Source organism: Artemia franciscana, chromosome 14, assembly GCF_032884065.1.
Source record: "Artemia franciscana chromosome 14, ASM3288406v1, whole genome shotgun sequence".
Taxonomy (NCBI): Eukaryota; Metazoa; Arthropoda; class Branchiopoda; order Anostraca; family Artemiidae; genus Artemia; species Artemia franciscana.
The window spans coordinates 10498509-10522430 of record NC_088876.1 but is presented as its reverse complement, the minus strand read 5'-3'; the positions used below and the strand labels follow the sequence as shown (position 1 = coordinate 10522430).

Here is a 23922-nt window from a genome sequence, read left to right as displayed (position 1 = left end):
TATCCGTTTTCTTAAGATTTTCTTAAAATTTATAATAAGGTGCCCTAGATGGAAAGAGGTAAAGTCTTTTTTAATTTCCTCTACCCTCCGACACGTTCTAGGTTGACACTGCTGCGTTTTCCTGCCAAAGAATACGGAAGCGGCAAGAAGGGAGATATTTTCACATAAAACTAGGCCAATACGTCCCTTAAAAGGCAAAATAATAAAAAAGGAATTTGGTTGACTAGTAAGAAGGCAACCTTAACAATACCTTTAAATTTACATGAAAAGTCAGGTTAGAATTAGTGTCATTAGATACAGGATAGTTTTCACATATGAAATCGGTTTTCCTGAAACGACATTGGAAACTATTTTTCGTTCGGACTATTACTTCCTTTTGACCTTTGAAACAGATATGACTTTCACTGGCTCAATTAGTACATTTTATGGCAGCCGTAAACTCCCATGACGCATAGACTTGGAAATATTATTTAAATTGCTAAAATGTCTTTTTTGCACGAAAATGTTGTTGTATGCTGAAATTTTGGACAATTTTTATACGCTTTGTTGAAAGATAGATTTTAACGTTCCTCTTAAAATGATCTGGGTTGAATGTGATCAGCGTTGTTGACAAAACTTCTGACTTTGTCAGTTTCTCCCTAATGATAAGTACTAGTAATTTGTAATAATGAAGCATTATACCCTAAATATTGGGTAGATATGTAGGGTACCTCCATTCAGTAGGAGGCGTGGACCAAGGGGATCTCAGTCCCTGGGGTTTTCAATTGAAACTGGGACACTCTTGCCCAGCGGCTGTAAATACAGGTGGAGGAGAAAGAAGGCCCCTCGGGTGTACACTCAGCAGGTCTCACCTGCGTGTGGACACGTCCCGTCAGTTACAAGCCTTCTCCAGCAATGGGTTAAATTGCATATTGAAGCAGAACACCATCGTGGGAGGATACCCTATAGAAAGACAACTGTGGAGGGGCGGAGGATCCGGAATACGGACAACGGTCTCTGCAAGGTGGTGGAGAGAAGTTGCTTGCCACCACCACCTATTTAGCCAAAAAACCACCGCTCTTGAACGAAGAAAGGGCTCAATATTATGCAAACATCTGATACTACGTCTGGGGTAACCGATGAATCTACCGCGTCCGGGGCAGCCAACGATCCTAGACCCGGGACAACCCCCACTTGCGGCGAATATCCACACGGTTGTTCTGTTCCGGCAAAACCACCCTACGCTTGGGCACGTTAAACATCCGAACACTTGCCAAACTGTGAAAACTAGATCTTGCCCCTTAGAGAACTATAGAGGTACAACTGAGATGTTATCGGCCTCTCTGAGACTCACCTCGTCAATTTTGGATGATGATAATGCGATTTTACGTGCTACAGCGTCCGGAATACCGATGAATCTACCGCGTCCGGGACAGCCGACGATCTTAGACCTAGGACAACCCTCACTTGGGGCGAAAATCCACACGGTTGTTCTGTTCCGACAAAACCACCCTACGCTTGGGCATGCTAAACATCCGAACACTTGCCAAACTGTGGAAACTAGATCTTGCCCTTAGAGAACTATAGAGGTACATCTTAGTTCTCTAAGATGTTATCGGCCTCTCTAATACTCACCTCCCCCGAAAGAGTGAGGAAAACCTCTCTGATGTCTTCCTCTTGTTGTCCGGCGGCAAGGAAGTTCATCGACAAGGTGTAGGATTCTTCGTATCATCAACTGCCAAAAAATCTGTGATCTCTTTCATCCCAGTCTGATAAAGAATAGCTTTCTTACGACTTAAAGGAGCTACCAAGAATATCTCTGTCATCCAATTCTATGCCCCAAACTCCATCAAAAGTATGGAAGAATGTGATGAATTCTATTTCACACTTCAAAACATCATCGACCAAGTCCATTTAAAAGACGTGCCGATTGCTTTGGGGGACTTCAACGCTGTACTAGGTACGGATAATACTGGTCGGCCCAGTATATTGTGGACTTTTGGTTACGGAAAACGCAATGTGAGAGGCGAACGATTGATCGACTTCTGTCGAGAAAACGAGTTATTCGTACGAACACAATGTTCAAACACCTCCATCGACGTAAAGTGACCTAGAGATACCCAGACGGTAAAACCCAGAACATGACTGATTATATGCTGATATCGAAGCGCTGGAAGTCCTCCGTACTAGACACAGTAGCACTATCTTCAGCTGACTTCGACTCCGACCATAGTATCCTGATGTCAAGGTTCAAGCTAAGAATGAGAAAATTGCAAAAGAAAAAAAAAATCCCAAGATTCCGCGTGTGTCTGCTGCGGGATCCTGAAAAAGGCAGACCTAAACTTCCACTCTATCTGACGAATTCTGAGAGATCCTGGAAAACTATTTTCCCTTGAACACCGCTAATGAGATCAGCAATCATAAATACAGCGAATGACATCCTGGGACGGAAAACTCCCAATGAACAACCATGGATCACAGATTAGATCATTACGCTATGCAAGGATAAGCGACTTTTTTGCAATGAGTTGGACCGCCACAGCCGGGATACTTACAAGCTGCTCAAGAGTAGAGTAGAGCGAGAGACCAGAAAGGCACTACCTAATCAGCTGCAGAAGAAATGCAAAGACTACGAAGTACTGTCCAAGAAGGGGAACAGAAGAGCAGTTTTCAGAATGGTACGCGAGTTAAGCCGGAAAAATGAGCCGCAAATATTAATGATCCTGGACAGAGACGGAAATGAAACAAGCGATTCAAAGGTGAAACTTGAAAGATGGAAAGAATACTTTAACGATAAGCTGAATCCCCCAGTAGCTGCGGATCCTGAAAGACTAACTCGCTTCCCCATACCCGACCAAGACCTCTACCCCACTCAAATCAGAAACCCGAGTCAGTAATCAAGTCGCTTAAATAAGAAAAAGCCTCTGGTCCAGACGGGGTCACTACTGAACTTATTAACGTCAGATCGGATGATGTAAGTGATCTGTACCGTGGCATTGGGTCTGTTTTGTGGGAATCGGCCACGTACCCCTTCAGTGGTGCAAGGCTGTCATTGTACCCATTCACAAAAAGGGGACAAACAAAGAGTGTGGAAATTACCGTCCGATCAACCTCACGAGCCATCAGTCACTTGTTGTGACATGATCCTACTCCGACGCATACAAGCAACAACTGCCTTTGTCATTGGAGGATATAAGGCCGGCTTCCGTTCTGGAGACCAATAATCTATTAGACAATTTGTCGCCCGACAACTCATGGAACGAGACATCAAATTCAACCAAGAAATCTACCGACTATTCGTTCATTTCCGTCAGGCATTTGACCTGATATGGCGCGATGGACTCTGATGTATTCTCCTTCACTATCCTCCTTTGCTATCACTATCCACCTCCTTTACATCCTCAAATTCCTTATGAGATAGTCCTAATAATCAAGAGTCTGTACGACCAGCTCTGAGCCCAAGTAATAACTGTTGATGGGTTGTCAGAAGAGTTCCCAACTTCATCAGGAATACTCCAGGGTTGCATCTTATTACCACATCACCCCAACCTCTTTCTAAATGCCGTTCACTGATGCAGTTAGAATATGGCGCGGCAATAGGAGGGCTGCTAATAGACAATCTTGCCTACGCTGATGATGTTGATGTGCTAGCCAACTCTACACAAGAACTGTTGGTACAAACTAATAAACTCTACAATACCACAAAGCCATTCGGGATGGAGATCAATACCAGCAAGACCAAATTCAGTGTAACTACGAGACATGAACTAGACAACCCAACGATTATCACATTAGGCGGCAGTCAGGTTTAAACGGCTGACCAATTCCTGTACCTTGGTAGCCAACTCTCCTCAGATAATCGCTGTGACGTGAAACATCAACTTGCACTTGCTAGCTCTAGCTTCCGAAGACTAGCCAACATCTGGAGAAGTAACCACCTATCTAACAAGCTCAAAATGCGCCTATTCAATACTTTAGTAATGCTCATAGTTACTTATGGATGCGAAACATGGACTCTGAAAACCGAAGACGAAAGAAAACTTCTAGCTTTCGAGATGAGATGCCTCCGTCATATTGCTAGAATAAAATACTCTGACCGAATCAAAAATGTGGGAGTACGTCAAAAGCTGCAGTTTACTGAAAAATTCTCAGTATAATCAAAAAACAGCAACTGCGCTGGTTCGGCCCCGTCAAGTGACTGGAGCTGAGCCGTCTTCCGAAAATTGCCCTTGAAAGGATCCCTCCATGGCCTTCGTCCACGAGGCAGACAATGAAAACGATGGATGGAGAACTTTCACTTTGACAGCGTCGTGATAGCCCAGTTATCACGTATCGCACCGGACAGAGCAATGTACCGAGCACTTATGCATTAGCTAGCAAGAGGAGTGGCCACAGAACGTTCTACGAGTATGGCCGAGACCTCAGGAAGGAATGACATAAAAAATAGATAAAAGTCTGACTCACTTAAAATTTTCTATATCAATGGAAGAAATGCAACTCATTACTCTCTACTGGTATTAGTGTTGGGATTTATGCTATTCACATGCCTAATTTGCGTATTTTTTTCCAAGCTTAACAGTTTGGTATCCTGGTTCTAACCTTAACTTTGTATGTTTGTTTAACAGTTTCTAAAGAATATGCAAAGTGCACCTTCGAAAACAGAAGTTTTTTTTTAGAATAACCACAATGAGAACCCCCCCCATAATTCCTTATGGGTGCGTATATACGAATAAAACTTACAATTAGTAAAGAGTTGGAAAGGGGAAACTTGACAAAACTTAGCTTGCGATTTTAATTGTCGTAAGGTCTAGGATTGCCTGTGAGGCCAGGCCTCGCAATCAACAACTACTTTGGAGTGTGACATCACGCTGTTTGTAATTTGTTGCGTGTACGCTGTACAAGCAAAAATTACTCTGTTTGAGAAAGTATCAACTACTTTGGAGATAAACTTAGACAGATAGCCTTGTTATTTTTTTACACTTGGTTTTGTTTGTTTCGAAACACACACGTTAAAAGGGTATGGTTTTATCATAGGGGCAATAATAATGGTATAATTTGGTTGTTTGGATCTTAATGCTGTGGCTAGTCCTCTAACTGATTTGCTGCTGCTTCTTATTTCTGTTCATATTTTCAGATAGGTGGCACCATATGTTTGCCAGTTAAATGTAGAGTACGTTCCTCTTTTCTAGCCCTACGAATAAAATTCATAGGCTGGAATTAAATCAAAATCTATTTATTTAAACTGTTGGTGAGCAAAGGCCTTGCTTGATCAAGTTGGCTTGATCAAGAGGGAATCTCTCATTTATGGCTTCCAAACCGCAGGGTGCCCCTTTAACTGAATATAATATGATAATCCGCGTAACTGAACACGAGGGAGGGTCACTGCCATATACTCTTTCATGCGCCTGAGTTGTCTTGATGTATGAGGATATTTCATAAACTATCTTTTTTTTAGATAATTATAGAAATTCACAAATTCTAAGTCATTTATTGTTTTTCAAATCACATTATTATTTTAATTCCTTATTGTATAAATCAACCCTTAAACAGCATTAAAACAATCCCTTAAACAATACTATACAATTTTCTCGTAAATATGCTGTATTAGATTATCTTTCATCTTCAAGTTGTCCACGTTTAATAGGAAATTGAAGTCATGCTTAAAGTTTGGTGTATACTGGCCAATTAAGCTAAGACTAAGTAGATGGTGATGGATTATTCGAAAAGCAAGTCCATGAAAGTGCAAGGAAACAGGTGAATGGTTTGTAGAACGGGTGGCGCTGACGTGGAATATGATGAATTTCTCTAATGACATCGATGCAAAGTGACAATTTATTTTCAGTTTAGTACCATCTTTCCTCATCATAGTGTTTGTTCGGTGTAATTACAAAAATAAGTACCAAATTTGTGAATGTCAGGTTTGTAGCACCGATTTGAATCTGAAAGCTAAGGTGTAGCAGAGTTACAATTTGTTGAGACACGACTGAGAGTTAAGAACGATTGACAATGGAACGTATCAAAGATCTTCAGCCGTACGTCTAATTTTGGCTATGTTTATTAAAGAGTGAAGCAGATGATTGTTGTAGATGGTTATTCGTTTACTTCTTTGGTTTTTTCATTTATTTGACTCTTTTGATCATTTATTTATTTTATATCATTTTCCAGAATCCAAGCCGGATTATCTTTGGTTTCAAACACCTGAAGATGTCACTGTCTACTTCAATCTTCCCTCTGGTGCTATTAGACAACATATAAATTTTGAAGTTCATCCTCGTCAAATTCATGTATCTTTCAAAGGTAGCCCTCTCCTCGAAGGGGAATTAGGAGGAATATGCCAGCCTGATGCATCCACATATGTGCTTTCTGATCAAAAGTAAGCTTATTTATTTACTTTTAAAAATTTTCAGTCTATTTTCAGGCCAGGCCGTTGGATTGAAAGTTAAAATAAAGCTTGTTTTATGTTATTTATCTCATAAAGTTGCATTATTTAAAACTATCCCTTCATGATTCACCCTTTTCCAAAATCTTTATTTTATTTAGGTAAAGCATGTTTAGGCCTGGCTGGTGGCTTGAATGGATTTTGTCAAATTGTAAAACCATTTGGCATTGGGAACTTTTTAGAGAGAGCGAGTCCCTAATTTCCCGTCAATGTTTACCGTTTATATGGTTGGCAAGTCTGTAATGTTTAAAAAAATCTTAAATGTGCCATTTCCATGCCATGATGATTTTTGTTAAATTTCAGGCACTTTTTTCAGTGTCCCTTTTAATTTGCATATATATTTATGTCTTGTTCTTTTTTGTATTTATTCACTTGTTTTTCTCCCCTTCCTCTTTTTTTAATATCTCTTTTCATTCTTTTCAGTCTTGTATTTGTTTAAGTCTACTTTGACCAGTTTTTATCTTTTTAACTTTTTAATTGACTTATTACAGTTTAATTATTGACTCATAAATGATTACTCGTGATGATTTTTTTTTCATTGTTGTTTTTTTGCATTTTTGCCAGTTTTAGTGCAACCATATGATTTGTCGACTCTGAAGTCCGAATTCGGCCCTTTGTCGGCTTGTGATAGATATTTTTTGAAATAAACATCTTATCTTATAATTCCTCTTCCTCCTCCTTTAATCTGCCCTGATTCCCCCAACCAGATAATTTTTTTTTGGTTATTAACGTGAATTTTAAATATGCAAACTTTTGAAGGAAAGGTAGATGATTTTACTGGAGCTTTATTTTTACCTACTAGTGAGTTGGTTCAGATTATGTGTATTTTTTATTGTCTGTTTTTTTTTTTTTGTTTTTTTTTTTGATAATATCATCTTCATTCGGTTCCTGCTTGTGTAACATAAGTGAATATCCTAGTGGAAAATTTTTGGGATTACTTGTTTTCGTAAAAATAATCTTTTTCATTAAGGGTTTAATGATTTTGTAAAGGCAAATATAGCCTAGACCTACCTGTCTTATCTTTTTTAAGCTGGGTTTTAGAGTGGTTCGATTTGCCTTTGTATATTGATACATTTTAAGGACTTGAGATCCTGCGAACTTTGGGGCGATCATGTTGAATAAAGGTTGATTTTCAGTTTTTCTGGTAAACCTTATATCGAAGCGATGGAATATTTCAGCGGAATTTCTGTGTAAGTTCAAATTCAAATTTTCATTTTTAACAATCACAAATAATAATAAAAAACGCTTTCTTGCTGGGGAAAAACCCACAAGGTTTTGCTGCCGCGTGAAAGTCCACACACCTAATAATTAAAATTGTACATAATTAAATAATGATTTTTTTTCAAATCCAGTCTTCATGACTCATCAATACTCACCCCACCCCTGCGTCTCAATCCACCTGTTGTTTACCTATTGACAATGGGTGAAATTATTGATCCACTGGAGACCATCAAAGCTGAAGCAACCCAATTGTTTAGAAGAGGTGCAAGATGTAATCATAGGAAGTTTGAAAAATCATTTTGAAAATAATTTGTAGAAACCTGGACTCCTGGTTTGATCAGGAGTATATTCCCGGTAACCTGGAATCCTGAAGCAATCTTCAAAGTGGGGAAATTCTCCAGGTCGCCCTGAAAAGTCTGTAAAAACTCTACCTCTATTTGCTACTCTCCGATGCTTTGGCTAATTCGCAACTTTGTCGGTACATAATATTCTACAAACTTACCTATTAGGGTGGGGAGGGGTCCTAAACCTGAACTGTCACGATGCGAAAATGTTTGCAACTTTCAAAATAAGTTATTCTCGTGTTTTTTTTCTGCAGGCTAAATTTTAGTGTATTTTTACATAAATTACAGCATGTTGGAATTAAGGGATAGGCCTACTCGGACAATTCCATCTGAAATTGGTTTTAGAGCAGAGTGAATTATGCTTCTTTCTTCAACTCCAATTCCTTAATATCATCTAAGAGATACTTAACCGTAACCGGATACTTACCATCTCGTGAACGGAGATTCTAAGGGGAATTTATAAGAACGATTAGAAAGAAAAAAACAGGAGACTTGATGCCAGAATTTGAGACCACTGACGTACTAGCACTTCCGGGATTCTAATCATTAATATGCGCCTCTTACTGCCACCTTAATTGTTACTAAAAATTGTTTGTTAGCTTGCAGCATCTCATTTATTATCTTACAATCGTTCATTGTCGACAATTCCCGGAAACGTTTTAATTTTTCTGAGTGCTTCAGACCAAATTTAAAAAACTGTAAAGCGCGAAAGTCGTTTACAACTATTTTTTAAATGTTTTTTTTTATATTCTTCTGTTTGATCTTTAATCTTTATGCTTAAGTTCCATCAACATTTTTCTCGTTGAAAAAAAATTGTTAATAAATTTATAATTAAATATTTACTAACATTTTCGTCTAGGTTTGTTTTCTCTGCAGGTTTTAGTATGCTATTTTTGTTAAATCCTGTGGTTTCAATTTAAAAGGACAATTTTATATTAATCTTAGTTTGTACAGTAACTTTGATTTATACGAAACGGCACCTTAACGTATATAGTTCATAGTTCTACAGGTCAACAAACGGTAAGATTTTGTGTAAAAACTTAGATTAAAACTTAAAAACTTTGAAACTGCACACGTGTGCCTAGCTGGACATCAAGATCCCTGCCTCCATCTTCACTTTGAACCAATCAGGCTGCCTGTAAAAGGGGTAGTGAAATATGATTGGTAAATAATTATTATGTGAAGAAATTAATATTTAGCTAAGCATGCATTTAAATTAGACTTTAGGGAATTACTTTTGGCTCTGTAATGTTGCGAATGTCAATTAGCATCTTCATTCTCAATTAATATTCCTAATAATCAAGTCAATGTAATCAGTGTCATTGAAATATCCTATCCTCTGTTGTCGTAGAGCATTTTCTTTTAACCCTAAAACGTGACAAAATTGATCTTTGCTGTAAAGAATGAGTGACGTAATTACAACACGACTTAAACAATACTTAGTATTGTTTGGCTACTGATCTTGGTTTGAAGCATCAAGGATATCCGTTACTGAATGCACTACTTTCCAATATGTTTCATGTGGTAGTTTCAAAATTATTAAGTTTTTTGGGTGGTATTTTGTCAGTATTGCGTTGCTGGGCCACGTAAATAATTAAGTAAACTTAACTATTTGAAAACACCCTTTGTCCTTAAAAATTTAAACCATAATAATCGCTTGATTCCCAAAAAAGAACACAGTTTCAAGGCTATGCAGTTTCAAGGGTATACTCCTATACTTTCTTTTTTTAAATATGATACCCACTACTTCCAAAAACTGCATAATTGCATATGAAGGTTTAAAAAAGAGAAAAAAAAGAAAAACTGAATTGTCGATTTATGATTATGCAAGTTTCCATTTAACCAATTTAAGAATCAGGCTTCACTTTTAATGTCCTTGATTAAATAAAAAAACAAGTTTTTTTTTAGCTGAAAGTAAAGAGCGACATTAAAACTTAAAACGAACAGAAATTACTTCGTATATGAAAGGGGCTGCTTCCTCATCAACGCCCCGCTCTCTACGCTAAAGTTTGATTCTTTCTTTTAACTCTGCTTTTTAAAACAGTAAAAACTGTTTTTTTTTATTTAATTTCTGAACGTTTTGAATCAATGCATGTTTTGATTTTGGCTCTCCGCAGAGGAATAATTAACACTAAATTTGCAAGTTTATTTTATTTTGGGGCTAAATGGCTTTCTCATAGTTCTGATCGAATAATTTTGAGAAAAAAAGGAACGGTGGAGGAAGCCTAGTTACCCTGCGATTTTTTGGTTACTTAAAAAGGCAACTAGAACTTTTAATTTTTTACGAATGTTTTTATTAGTAAAAGATAGACATAACTTATAAATTAGCTTACGTTACGAACTTTTGTAATCTCATGTTTTTATTACAAAGAGAGGTTTACCCCCTCGTCAGTACCTCGCTCTTTAGAATAAAGATTAAATTTTGTCCCAATTCATTAAGAATGACCCCTGAATCACAAAAGCTGTAGAATAAATAGTTGAAATCACTAAAAATACTTTAGCGTAAAGAGCGAGGCATTAGGAGGAGGTGAGCCCCTCATATGCGTAATAATTTCTGTTCGTTTTAAGTTTTAATGCTGCTCCTTGCTTCCAGTAGAAAAAACTTTTCATATTTATTTTTTCATTTTTTTTTTAAATAATGCTAGAAAATATTGCGCTCCCTTCATGGAAATTTTCTTTCCCCATGACAAATTCCTCGATGGAAAGTTCCCCAACATATCCCCCTCTTGTCAACCCCTCCCCCTAACCAAAAAATCCCCCTGAAAACGTCTCTACACTTCCCAATAAGCATTATTATATGTAAGCACTGGTCAAAATTTGTAACTTGTAGCCCCTCCCATGGGGACTATGGGGGAGTAAGTCGTCCCCAAAGACATAGTTATAAGGTTTTTTGACTACGCTGAATAAAATGGCTATCTCAGAATTTTGATCCGTTGACTTTGGGAAAATAATTAGCGTGGGAGGGGGCCTAGATGCCCTCCAATTTTTTGGTCACCTAAAAAGGGCACTAGAACTTTTCATTTCCGTTAGAATGAGCCCTCTTGCAACATTCTAGGACCACTGGGTCGATACGATCACCCCTGGAAAAAAAACAAAACAAACAAACAAACAAATAAACACGCATCCGTGATCTGCCTTCTGGCAAAAAATACAAAATTCCACATTTTTGTAGATAAGAGCTTGAAACTTCTACAATAGGGTTTTCTGATACGCTGAATCTGATGGTGTGATTTTCGTTAAGATTCTATGACTTCTAGGGGGCGTTTCCCCCTATTTTCTAAAATAACGCAAATTTTCTCAGGCTCGTAACTTTTGATGGGTAAGACTAAACTTAATGAAACTTACATATTTTAAATCAGCATTAAATGTGATTCTTTTGATGTAGCTATTGGTATCGAAATTCCATTTTTTAGAGTTTTTGTTACTATTGAGCCGGGTCGCTGCCTACTACAGCTCGTTACCACGAACTGTTTGATACGTTAATATTTATCCCAGCCATAGCACAGCATTGTAATCGTCAACTTCTGTCAATTTTATGGGCAATTTTGTGCTTTTGTTTTATGGGTTCAAAATTATAATGGATCACTGGGTGAACATAAGTGACCATCGGAATTCGATTTGAGCTTTTAACTATATTGGTCCTAACTGTCGTAATATTTTTTTTTTATTATTAAAATCTTCCGTAATTTTTTTAAATAAATTCGAAGAGGATTTAGTTCATCAACTTGCTTTTGAATCGAGCTCCCCATTCCCACCTTTTCCATTCGGAAGTTTAAATAAAGGTCAAATTTCACTTTTTTTGCCTTATAGAGCTGGTGGGGGGATATGAGATCCTTTGAATATTCGATCATTTTGGTTCATTTTACAATTTGGTCGATCTTCTCTTTTGTATAGGTACTAATTTTTTTCGTTTATATAATTCCGAAATAACAAAAACGTTATCCTTATAGTACCACAAAAATATATACGTGGCTGACCTCACTTGAGCGCTTGGTATTGAGAATGTCCAACCAAAAATAAGCTAATTTAAGAAAATATTTACAACTTTTGCTCCTAACAAGGGTTGTTGATTTCATTTCGGGATCTATTTTACAGTGGGGTTCACTTCCGAAGTGGTAAATTTTCTTCAATAGAAATTCACTCATTCTATGTATAACACAATTTATTCATACGTTGTACTTAACTGCTGATTTCTTTTCTTCACTGAGCAGTCTACTTACAGAAATAAAATAATTCTTAAAGAACTTATTGATTCCATTTGAGCCACAAGTAGAGTGTTCGACATCACCGTATAGATTAAACCCAGAGGAAAAAAATTGACCTGGGTTTTATAACACGGATAAAAGGTTGATCTCCTTGCCAAGGAAACACCGGATATTAGCTATATTAATGTTTTCATTTCTAACTAATGATTGTCTATCTGTGGCAGCTCAAAAAAGGGCCACACCGCTTCCATGTAAAGTTTACTTTCGTGCAGTTATCACTTGCATTTATACATGTATGTCAATCAAAAAGAAGTTATAAAAGTCAACCATTACACAAATGCAGTTTTTAAATGTACTAAGTTCAAATTAATTTCCAGACCGCTTCCTCTCCTGTGAATCTTTAGAGTGAAATACAGGAAAAGATGGAATCACAAACCTGATTTTTTTTTTAATTATTAGGCTCGAAATACTATTGACAAAAGCCAGTGGAACAGAAAAATGGAAGCAAGTAGTTCTAGGAGACTCAAGGGGAGAAGAAACAATTGATCCAAGTGTTGCAGCAGATATTCATGACAAATTAGCGCACCTGACCTCTGAAAAAATCGTAAATATAATCCTTATTACATCTTTTAAGCCATAATTGGAAATATTGAAAACAATATTTTTTTAAGTTTTTGCCGAAAGGCTGTATTTTAACTCGCCTTTATCTGAGAAAAAATAGGCTTGAAATCAAAGTGTATTATAACAACTACTGCAGACTCAGCTCCACGAAGTATTTTACTCCTAGATGTAATGTTCCTTATTTTTCAGGCAAGATCTCAGATTCTCTCTCTTTTTCTTTTTTTGCTATTTGTCCCATGAGCCAAACAATCAGTGATGTCACACACGTCAATCTTTGTTTTGGGGGGATGGAAACAACCCAATGTGCTGCAAGTGATCCATTTTCCTGAATTCATGTTGATTTCCGTTGGCAGTATTTGTTGCAGAGGGGCATCTGATGATCGCCAACAGTTTGTGTAGCGGTAGCCTCAATAGTTGTCTGAGAGTTGACAATAATGCTATTAATCTAAACTAATGCACACGCTGATAGAGAAAGTAAGAAAAGAAAGCGTGCCGAAGAATCACAAGAACAGCAAGAAAACAGGCTTGCGGCTAAAGAACGCAAAACCGCGCAGTTAGATGAAAATCCACCTGGACAGCGAGAGTCAAAACATATCAAAACTGAAAATGATAGCGATGATGATTGGTTTTGGATTTTGACTTGGATAAGGTCATCAATGCCTACCAGATTTAAGTTAAAAAAACAAAGGTTCGGCGATATGTCCTTCATAGTGACGCTGAAAAATAAAGAAGAAAAAGAAAACTGAAAAAAGGAAAAAGGTAAAAAACAAAAAAAACTAAAAAGAAAAAACACTCAAAGAGAAATTACAGACCGGGACACAAATGATGACCGAGACAGAGGGAATATAAATGACGACCGGGAACCTCAAAGAGAAATTACAGACTGGGACACCCGGACACAAATCACGATCGGGACACAGGGAATATAAATGACGACTGGGAGACAGGGACACAACTACAACGGGGACGCCGGGGGCACAGGCGGGATATATAAATGACGACCGGGACACAGGGATTGTTCGAATAGAAATTACAGACCGGGACACCGGGACACAAATGACGACCGGGACACCGGGACATAGGGAATATAAATGACGACCGGGACACTCAAAGAGAAATTACAAACTGGGACACCGGGACACAAATTACAACCGGGACACAGAGAATATAAATGACGACCGGGACACAGGGACACATCATTAGAATAATGAGGTATAGATCTGAATACGGATTGTTTTTCCCATGGACAATTATATGTTGCATGTTCGAGAGTCAGTAAACCTGACAATCTATTTATATGCACAGACAATGGGACAGCGAAGAATGTTGTATATTCGCATGTTTTACGTAGTTAAAAACATATATTTATATCTATCTCTATTCACAGGTGGGACACAGGGACACAACTACAATGGTGCGTAACTAATATGGCGCGTAACGACTTACGCGCGCGGGGGGGCTTGGGGGGGGGGTGCGAAGCACCACCCAAACAGATATATATATATATATATATATATATATATATATATATATATATATATATATATATATATATATATATATATATATATATAATTTATCCACCGATGATGTTCCCATGACGTGATAAATCGGTTTCTTATGACATATGGTGTGCCTCATGTTTTCAATTTGTCAAAAATAATCTTTGGCTTTACCAAATACAGGTTTTTGCGCATGCAAGGTCGTTGAGGATGACTCCACTTCAGGGTGGAAATGTTTAATATCATAGGGTTCAATGCTGTCAATGCAGCTGGTGCCATTTTCTCGACATTATGTAGGAGTGTTGGGGTATCCAAGACACTCCCTTACGCAGTAACAGTAAACAGTAAGTCCCTTAAACAGTAGGATAATGCTGTGCAATCAATCTGGTAAACAAATTATAAATCAAATGGTCAATCAATGTGCGTGATCAAGTAGTGCTGTTGTAATCCAAAACACAATGGCGTCTTTTTCACCGTATTTTTTTGTTGCCATTCACATCGTTTGTTAGAGCTATTCGTCTTTAATGAATTAAATTAATATAATTTTTTTAAGAGAAAGCAAAGGCTGACGTTAAAACTTCAAACAAGCAGATATTATCTAACATATTATTGGATGCTGCAACATTCAGAAATGTCATGAAAAGGTCTATAATATATTGATACCTCATTGTAAAGAGTGTAGGAGGGCCTGTGGGAATAGAAGCCCCCGACATGCTTAGGATAGTTTCTGTTCGTTCGAAGTTTCAACGTTGTTCTTTACTTTCATTTAAAAAATTATAATAAATATTAAGAAAAAAATATATATATAACCCAAAGAATTTTCCAGAACCTCCAACAGGTACGACTCTAGTTTGGCATTTGTGAAGGGACACACATGCACGGAAAGGTGTAGCATAAATGGCAGACAGTAACAACGGCAATCAAAGGGATAAAATTAACCCTTGACTGGGCTGCCCACTTAATTCAACAATTTGTCTTGGCTTTTTTCTACAATTGGCCATGACTTCCACTTTTCCCACAACTATTCCCTCTTTTTTAAATTCAAAGGAAAATCCTGTAGGAGGAAAATCCAAAAAGAAAAACCCAAATATCCAAAGATATTAGCTTTACTTTTAAACTCGATTATCATTGATAATAATCAATTATTTGTTATTATGTCTGTTCATTATTTATATTTCTTTGTTGTTATTTTTGTTCATTATTTATTGTTATTTTTGCTTCAAGGCAACGGGTACCAAAAAGTTATCAACAATTTGTATTACAATAAGCGCAGAACAGAATACAATATTAGCCTCTTTTACATACTTTGAGCGTTTAGGGGGTTACATTTAATGTTATTTGCCCTTGTAGGCTGAATAATAAAAACTAATAAAAATAATTCATAGATCATTGACGGTTATTGAGTCCTGGAACACATCCGTTATCTCTTAAATCTTTAAACGTTTTGCACTCGCACATCAAATAGAAACACACTTTCATTTATATACCCACACATTCGGTGTAAACATGGCTTTTCTTGTTCGTATTCTTACTAATATAGTCTCTTATTTCTCTAAGAGCTAAGCAATCAGCCTTTAATTCAATAACCCACTTAAAACTGTTTAAACTACTATTTAGTATGGTTTTGAGTGTTTGTTTCTTTTTCCCCTATTCGATTTTAAAGATGAAGTGACGCAAAGAACGTGTTTCAACAGCGAAATTTTTGAACAGGTATACACTGAACTGTGAACAGATCTAAAACTCCGCTTTTTCAGTTTAGTCTGTCGAGCTAACTTCTGCTTATTAGTAAAATATCTTGAGGATGAGAACGAATCCTTAGTAATATTAAATAATAAAATTTTTTTTTTTTTACTGCAAGCAAGGAGCGACATCAAAATTTAAAACGAACAGAAATTATTCCGTATATGAAAGGGGTTGTCCACTCCTCAACGCCTCGCTCTTACGCTAAAGTTTGACTCTTTCTTACAACTCTACTTTTTAAAACAATAAAAACTTTAGCGTAAAGAGCGAGGCGTTGAGGAGGGTACAACCCCTTTCATTGAACTTCTTTTTCTACGAACGTTTTTATTAGTAATAAATATACGTAACTTTTCGAATAACCTTACGTAACGAAATTCTATATTTGTATATTTTTATTACGTATATTAGGGGGTTCTCCCCCTCGTCAATACCTCGCTCTTTACGCTAAAGCTTCAATTTGGTCCCAATTCTGTATAATTTTGACGAGATAAGAGCTTGGGCTGAGGTGGTAAGGAGGAGAGGGTCCTTCGACTTTCAAACTCCCAAGTTTTTTGGAATTTTCCTATATTCTCCTATATTTTTCATATTACGTTTTTCGATTTTTGGTAAGCTTATATGTTTTATTTTTTCTTCATTGATTGGTGAATATGTAATGGCACAAAGAAGGGGATATAGCATTGAACAGCTCGAAGAAAGCGATTCCTGTTCTGTTTCTTTCAATTTCATTTCTGAATGGACCAACCATTAGTAATAATATTCTGTAGCATATAATTTATTCATTTAGATTTGACAACATCAGGAACATGCGTCGAGGGAAGTGAGTAAGGGGTCCATGACCTTCAAAATCTCCAGATTTCTACAATTTTCTAATACTCTTCTATATTTGTCATGTCACTTTTTTATTTTTGTAGATTTGTATAGTTGGTTTTTCCTCGTAGATTGGGGAAGATGAAGTGACACAAAGAAGGGGTTTTAACAGTGAACAGCTTGAAGAATGTGATCTCTACCCCGCTGCTTTTAGTTTCTTCTGTCGAATGAACGGAGAAAATCATAACATTACTCACAGAGTAAGTTTCATTTCTAATCATCTTGGATAGGCCTATTCGTTTTGTTTTTCACGTATTTGTAGATATGATAACGTAGAAATGAAAATATAAAACTTCTAATTAAGGCAATCAGTCCCAATCTCAATTAAAGATTTCACCCAGTAATATACTTTTATTTCATTTTATAAAACAAAATCACTTTGATAAACATACATCTCTGGTAGTTAATGCTGCAGATTTCCATCTTCTTACTATCAAAAGTTTCCTCCGTAAAGTCTTTGAAGATGAACTATAGCTATAGACCAAAAAAATCGTGATACATATTATAAATTATGGCTGAATTAGTGAAAGTAATGCTTCATAATGTGCAGTCTGAAATTGTCGGCTTTTACTACCAACAACAAGGCCATATCCAGGCCACATTCTATAGTTATAGAATGTGTTACGGAGTAGCTGAATTTATTACGAAAGAAACGCTTGATAGTATGCTGTCGGAAATTTGTAGTGTTTACTACCAGAGACAAGGCTGTATCTTGGCCGTATCCTAAGTTGATTTTCAAGGTTGAATTTACGGAAGCAACGCTTGATAGTATGCTTTTTGAAATTTGTGTCGTTTACCACCAGAGACAAGGCCGTATCTTGGTCGTATCCTATAGTTGATTTTCGAGACCGAATTTATTACGGAAGAAACGCTTGATATTATGCTTTCGGAAATTTGTGGTGCTTACTACCAGAGACAAGGCTGTATGCTAAAGTTGATTTTCAAGGTTGAATTTATTACGGAAGAAAGGCTTGATAGTATGCAGTCGAAAATTGTGGCTTTTAATACAAGATATGTATGTTTTTCAAAGTGATTTCATTTTATAAAAAAAAAATGAGTATATATTGACAGGGGAAACCTTTAAGTACGACCATAGAAAAAAAGTAACAATAAATAGTGCAAAATAAAAATGTCAATTTTAATGTTAGATTAAGAAACAACTTGGCTGAATATTAATGAGAGGGAAAATTGGTCTGTTTATTCTATTGTATTATTAGTCCTGTTTTTGATGAACAAAAATATTAGTCTTATTTTTCAAACTTCGGATGAGTATTAAAGGGTATACTAGAGTATAAAAGAGGTGTCACCAAAATCCGAATAATTAATTATAATAATGATTAATTATATTATAATTAATTAATTATAACTATAATTAAATAATAATTAATCCAGAGAAATTTTGGTTCCTCTGTAGAAGCATTACCCTATGATAGAATACCACCCTGCAAAATGGCTTGGGGGATATTTTAATTTGGGTAATTGGATGGTAAACGCTCCCAAATTAAATATTTTAGATTTGAACTGGTCGAGTCTAAAGATTTGAGTGGTTTGTTTTTAAATTAATTTTTTGGTAAGTGTAGGTAGTATATACTTCGTCATCAGTTTTGAAAAGTAAAGAAACCAGTACCGTTGAGGGGGAAGGAGGTGGGACTAAAGAAAATAATTAAGGGTTTTCAACAGGTGTTACTAAGGATGAAAAACGAATAATAATTGTCTGTATTAGTTCTGGTATTTACAATTATTCTCATTCAATGGCTGTAATATGCTGAGATATTTTATCGTTCTTGGTGGGAGATCTTATTTTTCACTGTGTGTTGAAATCAAATGTCAATTCGATACTGTCCATGCTATTCCAAGCAAGAACATTATCAGCAGCTGTTCATGACAAATTGAAAAGGTCGTCTTTAGAGGGGAGGTGTAGCATAAATGGCAGACAGTAACAACGGCAATCAAACGGATAAAATTAACCCTTGACTGGGCTGCCCACTTAATTCAACAATCTGTCTTGGCTTTTTTCTACAATGGGCCATGACTTCCACTTTTCCCACAACTATTCCCTCTTTTGTTAAATTCAATTTGTTAAGTTGAATTTAACAAAAGAGGGAATAGTTGTGGGAAAAGTGGAAGTCATGGCCCATTGTAGAAAAAAGCCAAGACAGATTGTTGAATTAAGTGGGCAGCCCAGTCAAGGGTTAATTTTATCCGTTTGATTGCCGTTGTTACTGTCTGCCATTTATGCTACACCTTTCCGTGCATGTGTGTCCCTTCACAAATGTCAAACTAGAGTTGTACCTGTTGGAGGTTCTCGCTGGGGAACACACGCAGGTTGACTACGGGTTAAATTACTTGAAAATTTTCCCTCTCATGGCTATCACTCGACAACGCTGAACTAGAGTCAACCCTCTCATGCTAATTCACGGTGAGTTGGGTTCCAACCTGTTGGAGGTTCTCTCTCAGGTTAATTCACGATCGCAGAAAGGGGGAAGCAGCATATTGACAAATGGAAATAACGAGTCCAATTCAAGGCCTACAAGGGCCTCCTGCAATCTGCCTCGACTCTTATGCAAGTGAACTTGCATTTATAAGCCAAGGAATTTGGGCGAGAATATTATGATATTACTCTTGCTTGCTGATTATTAATTGAATATTATGATATTACTCTTGCTTGCTGAAAAGGATTCTAAGTTAAATTTTAAACAAAGACATAACATAATGCATATATTAATTAAAAATCAAACATTGCGAGTAATTGTCTCAGTTAGAAATTGTTTCTGTTATTTCCATTTCATTTCACATATTATAAATTCAAAACACCATCGAATGAATGTTGGCTATGAACATCAGCTTTGATGAAAAACAGCAAAAAAGTAACATTTATATAATTGATTTCAGCTTTACCATTGATAGTTTATGTTACATAGACAATTAAAGACAGTTACCATTTTTGAAAAGTAAGAAGTTAATGCCCCTGAAAGGAGAGGTAGTGACATTAGAAAAAGAAAGGAAAGAAATAAGGGTTTTTAATCATTTTCAACCATGTAACTGTCATTGGTCTGTTTATTCTATTGTATTATTAGTCCTGTTTTTGATGAACAAAAATATTAGTCTTATTTTTCAAACTTCGGATGAGTATTAAAGGGTATACTAGAGTATAAAAGAGGTGTCACCAAAATCCGAATAATTAATTATAATAATGATTAATTATATTATAATTAATTAATTATAACTATAATTAAATAATAATTAATCCAGAGAAATTTTGGTTCCTCTGTAGAAGCATTACCCTATGATAGAATACCACCCTGCAAAATGGCTTGGGGGATATTTTAATTTGGGTAATTGGATGGTAAACGCTCCCAAATTAAGTATTTTAGATTTGAACTGGTCGAGTCTAAAGATTTGAGTGGTTTGTTTTTAAATTAATTTTTTGGTAAGTGTAGGTAGTATATACTTCGTCATCAGTTTTGAAAAGTAAAGAAACCAGTACCGTTGAGGGGGAAGGAGGTGGGACTAAAGAAAATAATTAAGGGTTTTCAACAGGTGTTACTAAGGATGAAAAACGAATAATAATTGTCTGTATTAGTTCTGGTATTTACAATTATTCTCATTCAATGGCTGTAATATGCTGAGATATTTTATCGTTCTTGGTGGGAGATCTTATTTTTCACTGTGTGTTGAAATCAAATGTCAATTCGATACTGTCCATGCTATTCCAAGCAAGAACATTATCAGCAGCTGTTCATGACAAATTGAAAAGGTCGTCTTTAGAGGGGAGATTCAATAAACTGAGATCCCGCTGGGTGAAGAATAAAAGGAAGTATCAACGTTACCTTCTGATATATTTCCTAAAAAGTAAATGAAGAGATGATAATAAAAAAGTAAATTGCTTAAAAATTGATATGAAAAATTATTAAAAATTTATATGAAAAATTATTAAAATTGATATTTAAAAGCAAGCTATCTGCTGCCTATCGGGGAGTTTATGTTGATTTTTATATCTATCATATTGTAGTGTATTCCATTGGACTTTTTGAGCTAAGGAATCAGAAGATTCTTTAAGGAGAAGGGGGTTCTGTTTTATGTAATAAAACTTATTTTCGGGCTCTAACTTCTTTATTGTTAAATATTCGGGTTAGAATTTGTTTCTTTCAAAAATCAAATTTTTTTTTGCTGTAAAAAAAGGAGCCCTTTGTATTAATTAAGCTCTAGAAAAAGAACCAACAACAAGCGCCTACTGTAGAAGAGGCTGCGACTTGAAACGGCAACGGCTCTTGAAAATCTAGAAAATAAAATAGACTAAATGGTCATACCAACATGACCTAAATATATATTTTTGACGATTTCTCGAGTGGCAATGATAGAGCTGTGACTACCCTTTAACAAAGTCATATTTGAAACATTGGATGGAAGATAAATTTGTCACTTTCCTTTTAAATATAAGAAATTCAAGTATATAAAATACCATCGAAATGGGATGTCGAACAATTTTCTATTCTGCCATAAATAAAATCAAAAGGAATGGAAACAAATCATGTATTTGTTATCTTGGTCGCTTAACAGCAGTGGCCAACCTGTTTTATCCACCTACTGTGCAGGCATTCCAACCCACTGCGTCATTTCTACTAAATGAGGTCTTACCAAAGAAACAGAAGGAACAGAAAGCAGGAATGTGTTCAGACTGTGAACATAAAAGAAAATGCAGATATTGGTAAAGACGTCTGCTAAGCCGTTTTACTTTACTTTACTGTTTTGCCCTTTACTGAAGGGCAAACTAAAAAACAAAACAAAAAAAAAACCGAAAAACGAAGAAACATAAAATGAGGACAACTAATAGAAGCTGGGCCTTGGCTATTCTTCTTTTAACAAATTAACTACACCAACCTTCTTTGCTAATAAAACTACTTTGGTAACTGAAGCTGTGAACTTGATTGATCTTCTAGTTACCCAACATCACCTCTTCACCTTCGCTTGTTCTTAGTCTTAGCCTAGTCTTGAATACGAAACTAGCTACTAAATCTCATTTTCGTGCTTAACCGCAGTAGTGTTGTTCTCGCACATATAAGACTAGCAGCTTTGTTAAAGCTTTTCTATCAGCTGAATCAGCGCTTGTTCAAAATCTATAAAATTGTAGACTAAATAGTTTTTATGACTCAGGCTCTTCTCTATCAACCTAAGGGTGGAAGTTTGGTCGACGCATTCTCTCTCCCACACCGTGTTTCCCTTAAGACTTTATCTTCAGTATCTCTAATTCTAAAAAGTATCATCATGCTAACTAATTTGCTTCCTACAGAAACCAAGCTAATGCCTCTACATTTATACTTTTCAGGATTTCTCAAGCCTATTAAGAAATAGATTTTTACTTAGAAACAGTAGCAGACACTCATAATCCTCCACGTTTCCCCTTTACTTAAAGTGTAGTATTCTTACGGCAATTTTCTTTTCTAATTGCTTCGAAATGATTCTTAGAAAATAATCTTAGAAAGAACCATTGTAAGAAGTTATTATTACAGTCGTTGGATTGACATTTATGAAGAAAAGGTGGTTCTTTTTTAATGAAACAGTTGTGAAGGATTATTTAGCAGGATTAGGATCTTAAGAAGATGTACAGTAAGTGGAACAAGATAGAAAATAATGTTTTTCTTAAGCTTAGGATTAATAAAGAAGAAATTGGTTTTTCTGTTGTCCAATTAAATTTGCTCAACAAGTCTTTTTGCGGTTTATATATAAATGCCAAAATGGGAACTTCTAGAAATAAAAAGGATTTTATTTAAGTCTGAGAACCGTCCCCAAACCCAATCTTCAGATTAGTACATATTTATAACCCTTTCACAATCCCTACATAGTTAAAGTCCTTGTCCCTAGGACCCTGGAAAGTTCATGTTCCTGGAACTGTTTCATCCGTCTATTATTTCTACAGTACCTACTTTAATTTACTATAATCGCTCTAACTTTAGAAATTAACTTCCGTTTGGCTTCAACTTTTTTTTTTGTTTCTCTTTCAACCTACTGACCATAATCAGTTACATTTTACCACGGATTGACAATCCTTGGTAAATATTGCTGCATATGTCAAATTGGAAAGAAACTACAATCTACCTTTCACTTTGAAACTATTGAAGGATTCATATTTGAATTGAATGTGGTCTGGTTGAATCAAAATACGAGTTAAAATTAAAATCTACCACAAGTTTAGCGTCCGGCTAATAATTGTGACTTCATTTACCATGGCAACCGAAACTCCCGAGGTGAGAGGTTGGAATTGTATGAAACGCTTAAAAGAAGACGCCTGTGAGAAGAACATCTGTCCGTCCCTTTATTTGATGAAATAGGGAGGCTTCTTTTGTACAATAATCACATGTGTTCAACCGGACAAGAGTGCCCAGACACTAATAGTTTAGTATTTTTAACAACAATAGCAAACAGTTCGTGGTAACGAACTGTAGCAAGGAGTGACCCGGCTCAGTAGTAAACGAAACTCTAAAAACCGGAATTTAGATACTAATAGATACATCAAAAGAATCGAATTTTTATGCTGATTTTAAATATATAAGTTTCATCAAATTTAGTCTTACTTATCAAAAGTTACGAGCTTGGGAAAATTTGCCTTGTTTTGGAAAATAGGGAGAATCGCCCCCTAAAAGTCATACAATCTTAGCGAAAATCACACCATCGCGTTCAGCGTATCAGAAAACCCTATTGAAGAAGTTTCAAGCTCTTATCTACAAAAATGTGGAACTTAGTATGTTTTGCCAGAAGACCGATCACGGGTGCGTGTTTATTTGTTTGTTTGTTTGTTTTTTTCCCAGGGGTGATTGTATCGACCAAATGGTCCTAGAATGTCGCGAGAGGGCTCATTCTACCGGAAATTAAAAGTTGTAGTGCCCTTTTTAAGTGACCAAAAAAATTGGAGGGTACCCTGGACCCCTCCCATGCTGATTTTTTCCCAAAGTCAACAGATAAAAATTTTGAGATAGCCATTTTGTTCAGCATAGTCGAAAAACATA

At 36.1% G+C, this 23922-nt stretch overlaps 1 protein-coding gene across 1 annotated transcript in view; it reads left to right on the top strand.

The window, feature by feature from the left end:
• The window catches only part of LOC136035299 (nudC domain-containing protein 1-like), a 94392-nt gene that overhangs the window by 23973 nt on the left and 46497 nt on the right, over positions 1–23922 (top strand). The window contains exons 6-8 of the mRNA XM_065716992.1: positions 6145–6352; positions 12648–12792; positions 16990–17118. Coding sequence (XP_065573064.1) covers positions 6145–6352; positions 12648–12792; positions 16990–17118 — 482 coding nt within the window. The remainder of the gene's footprint in view (positions 1–6144; positions 6353–12647; positions 12793–16989; positions 17119–23922) is intronic.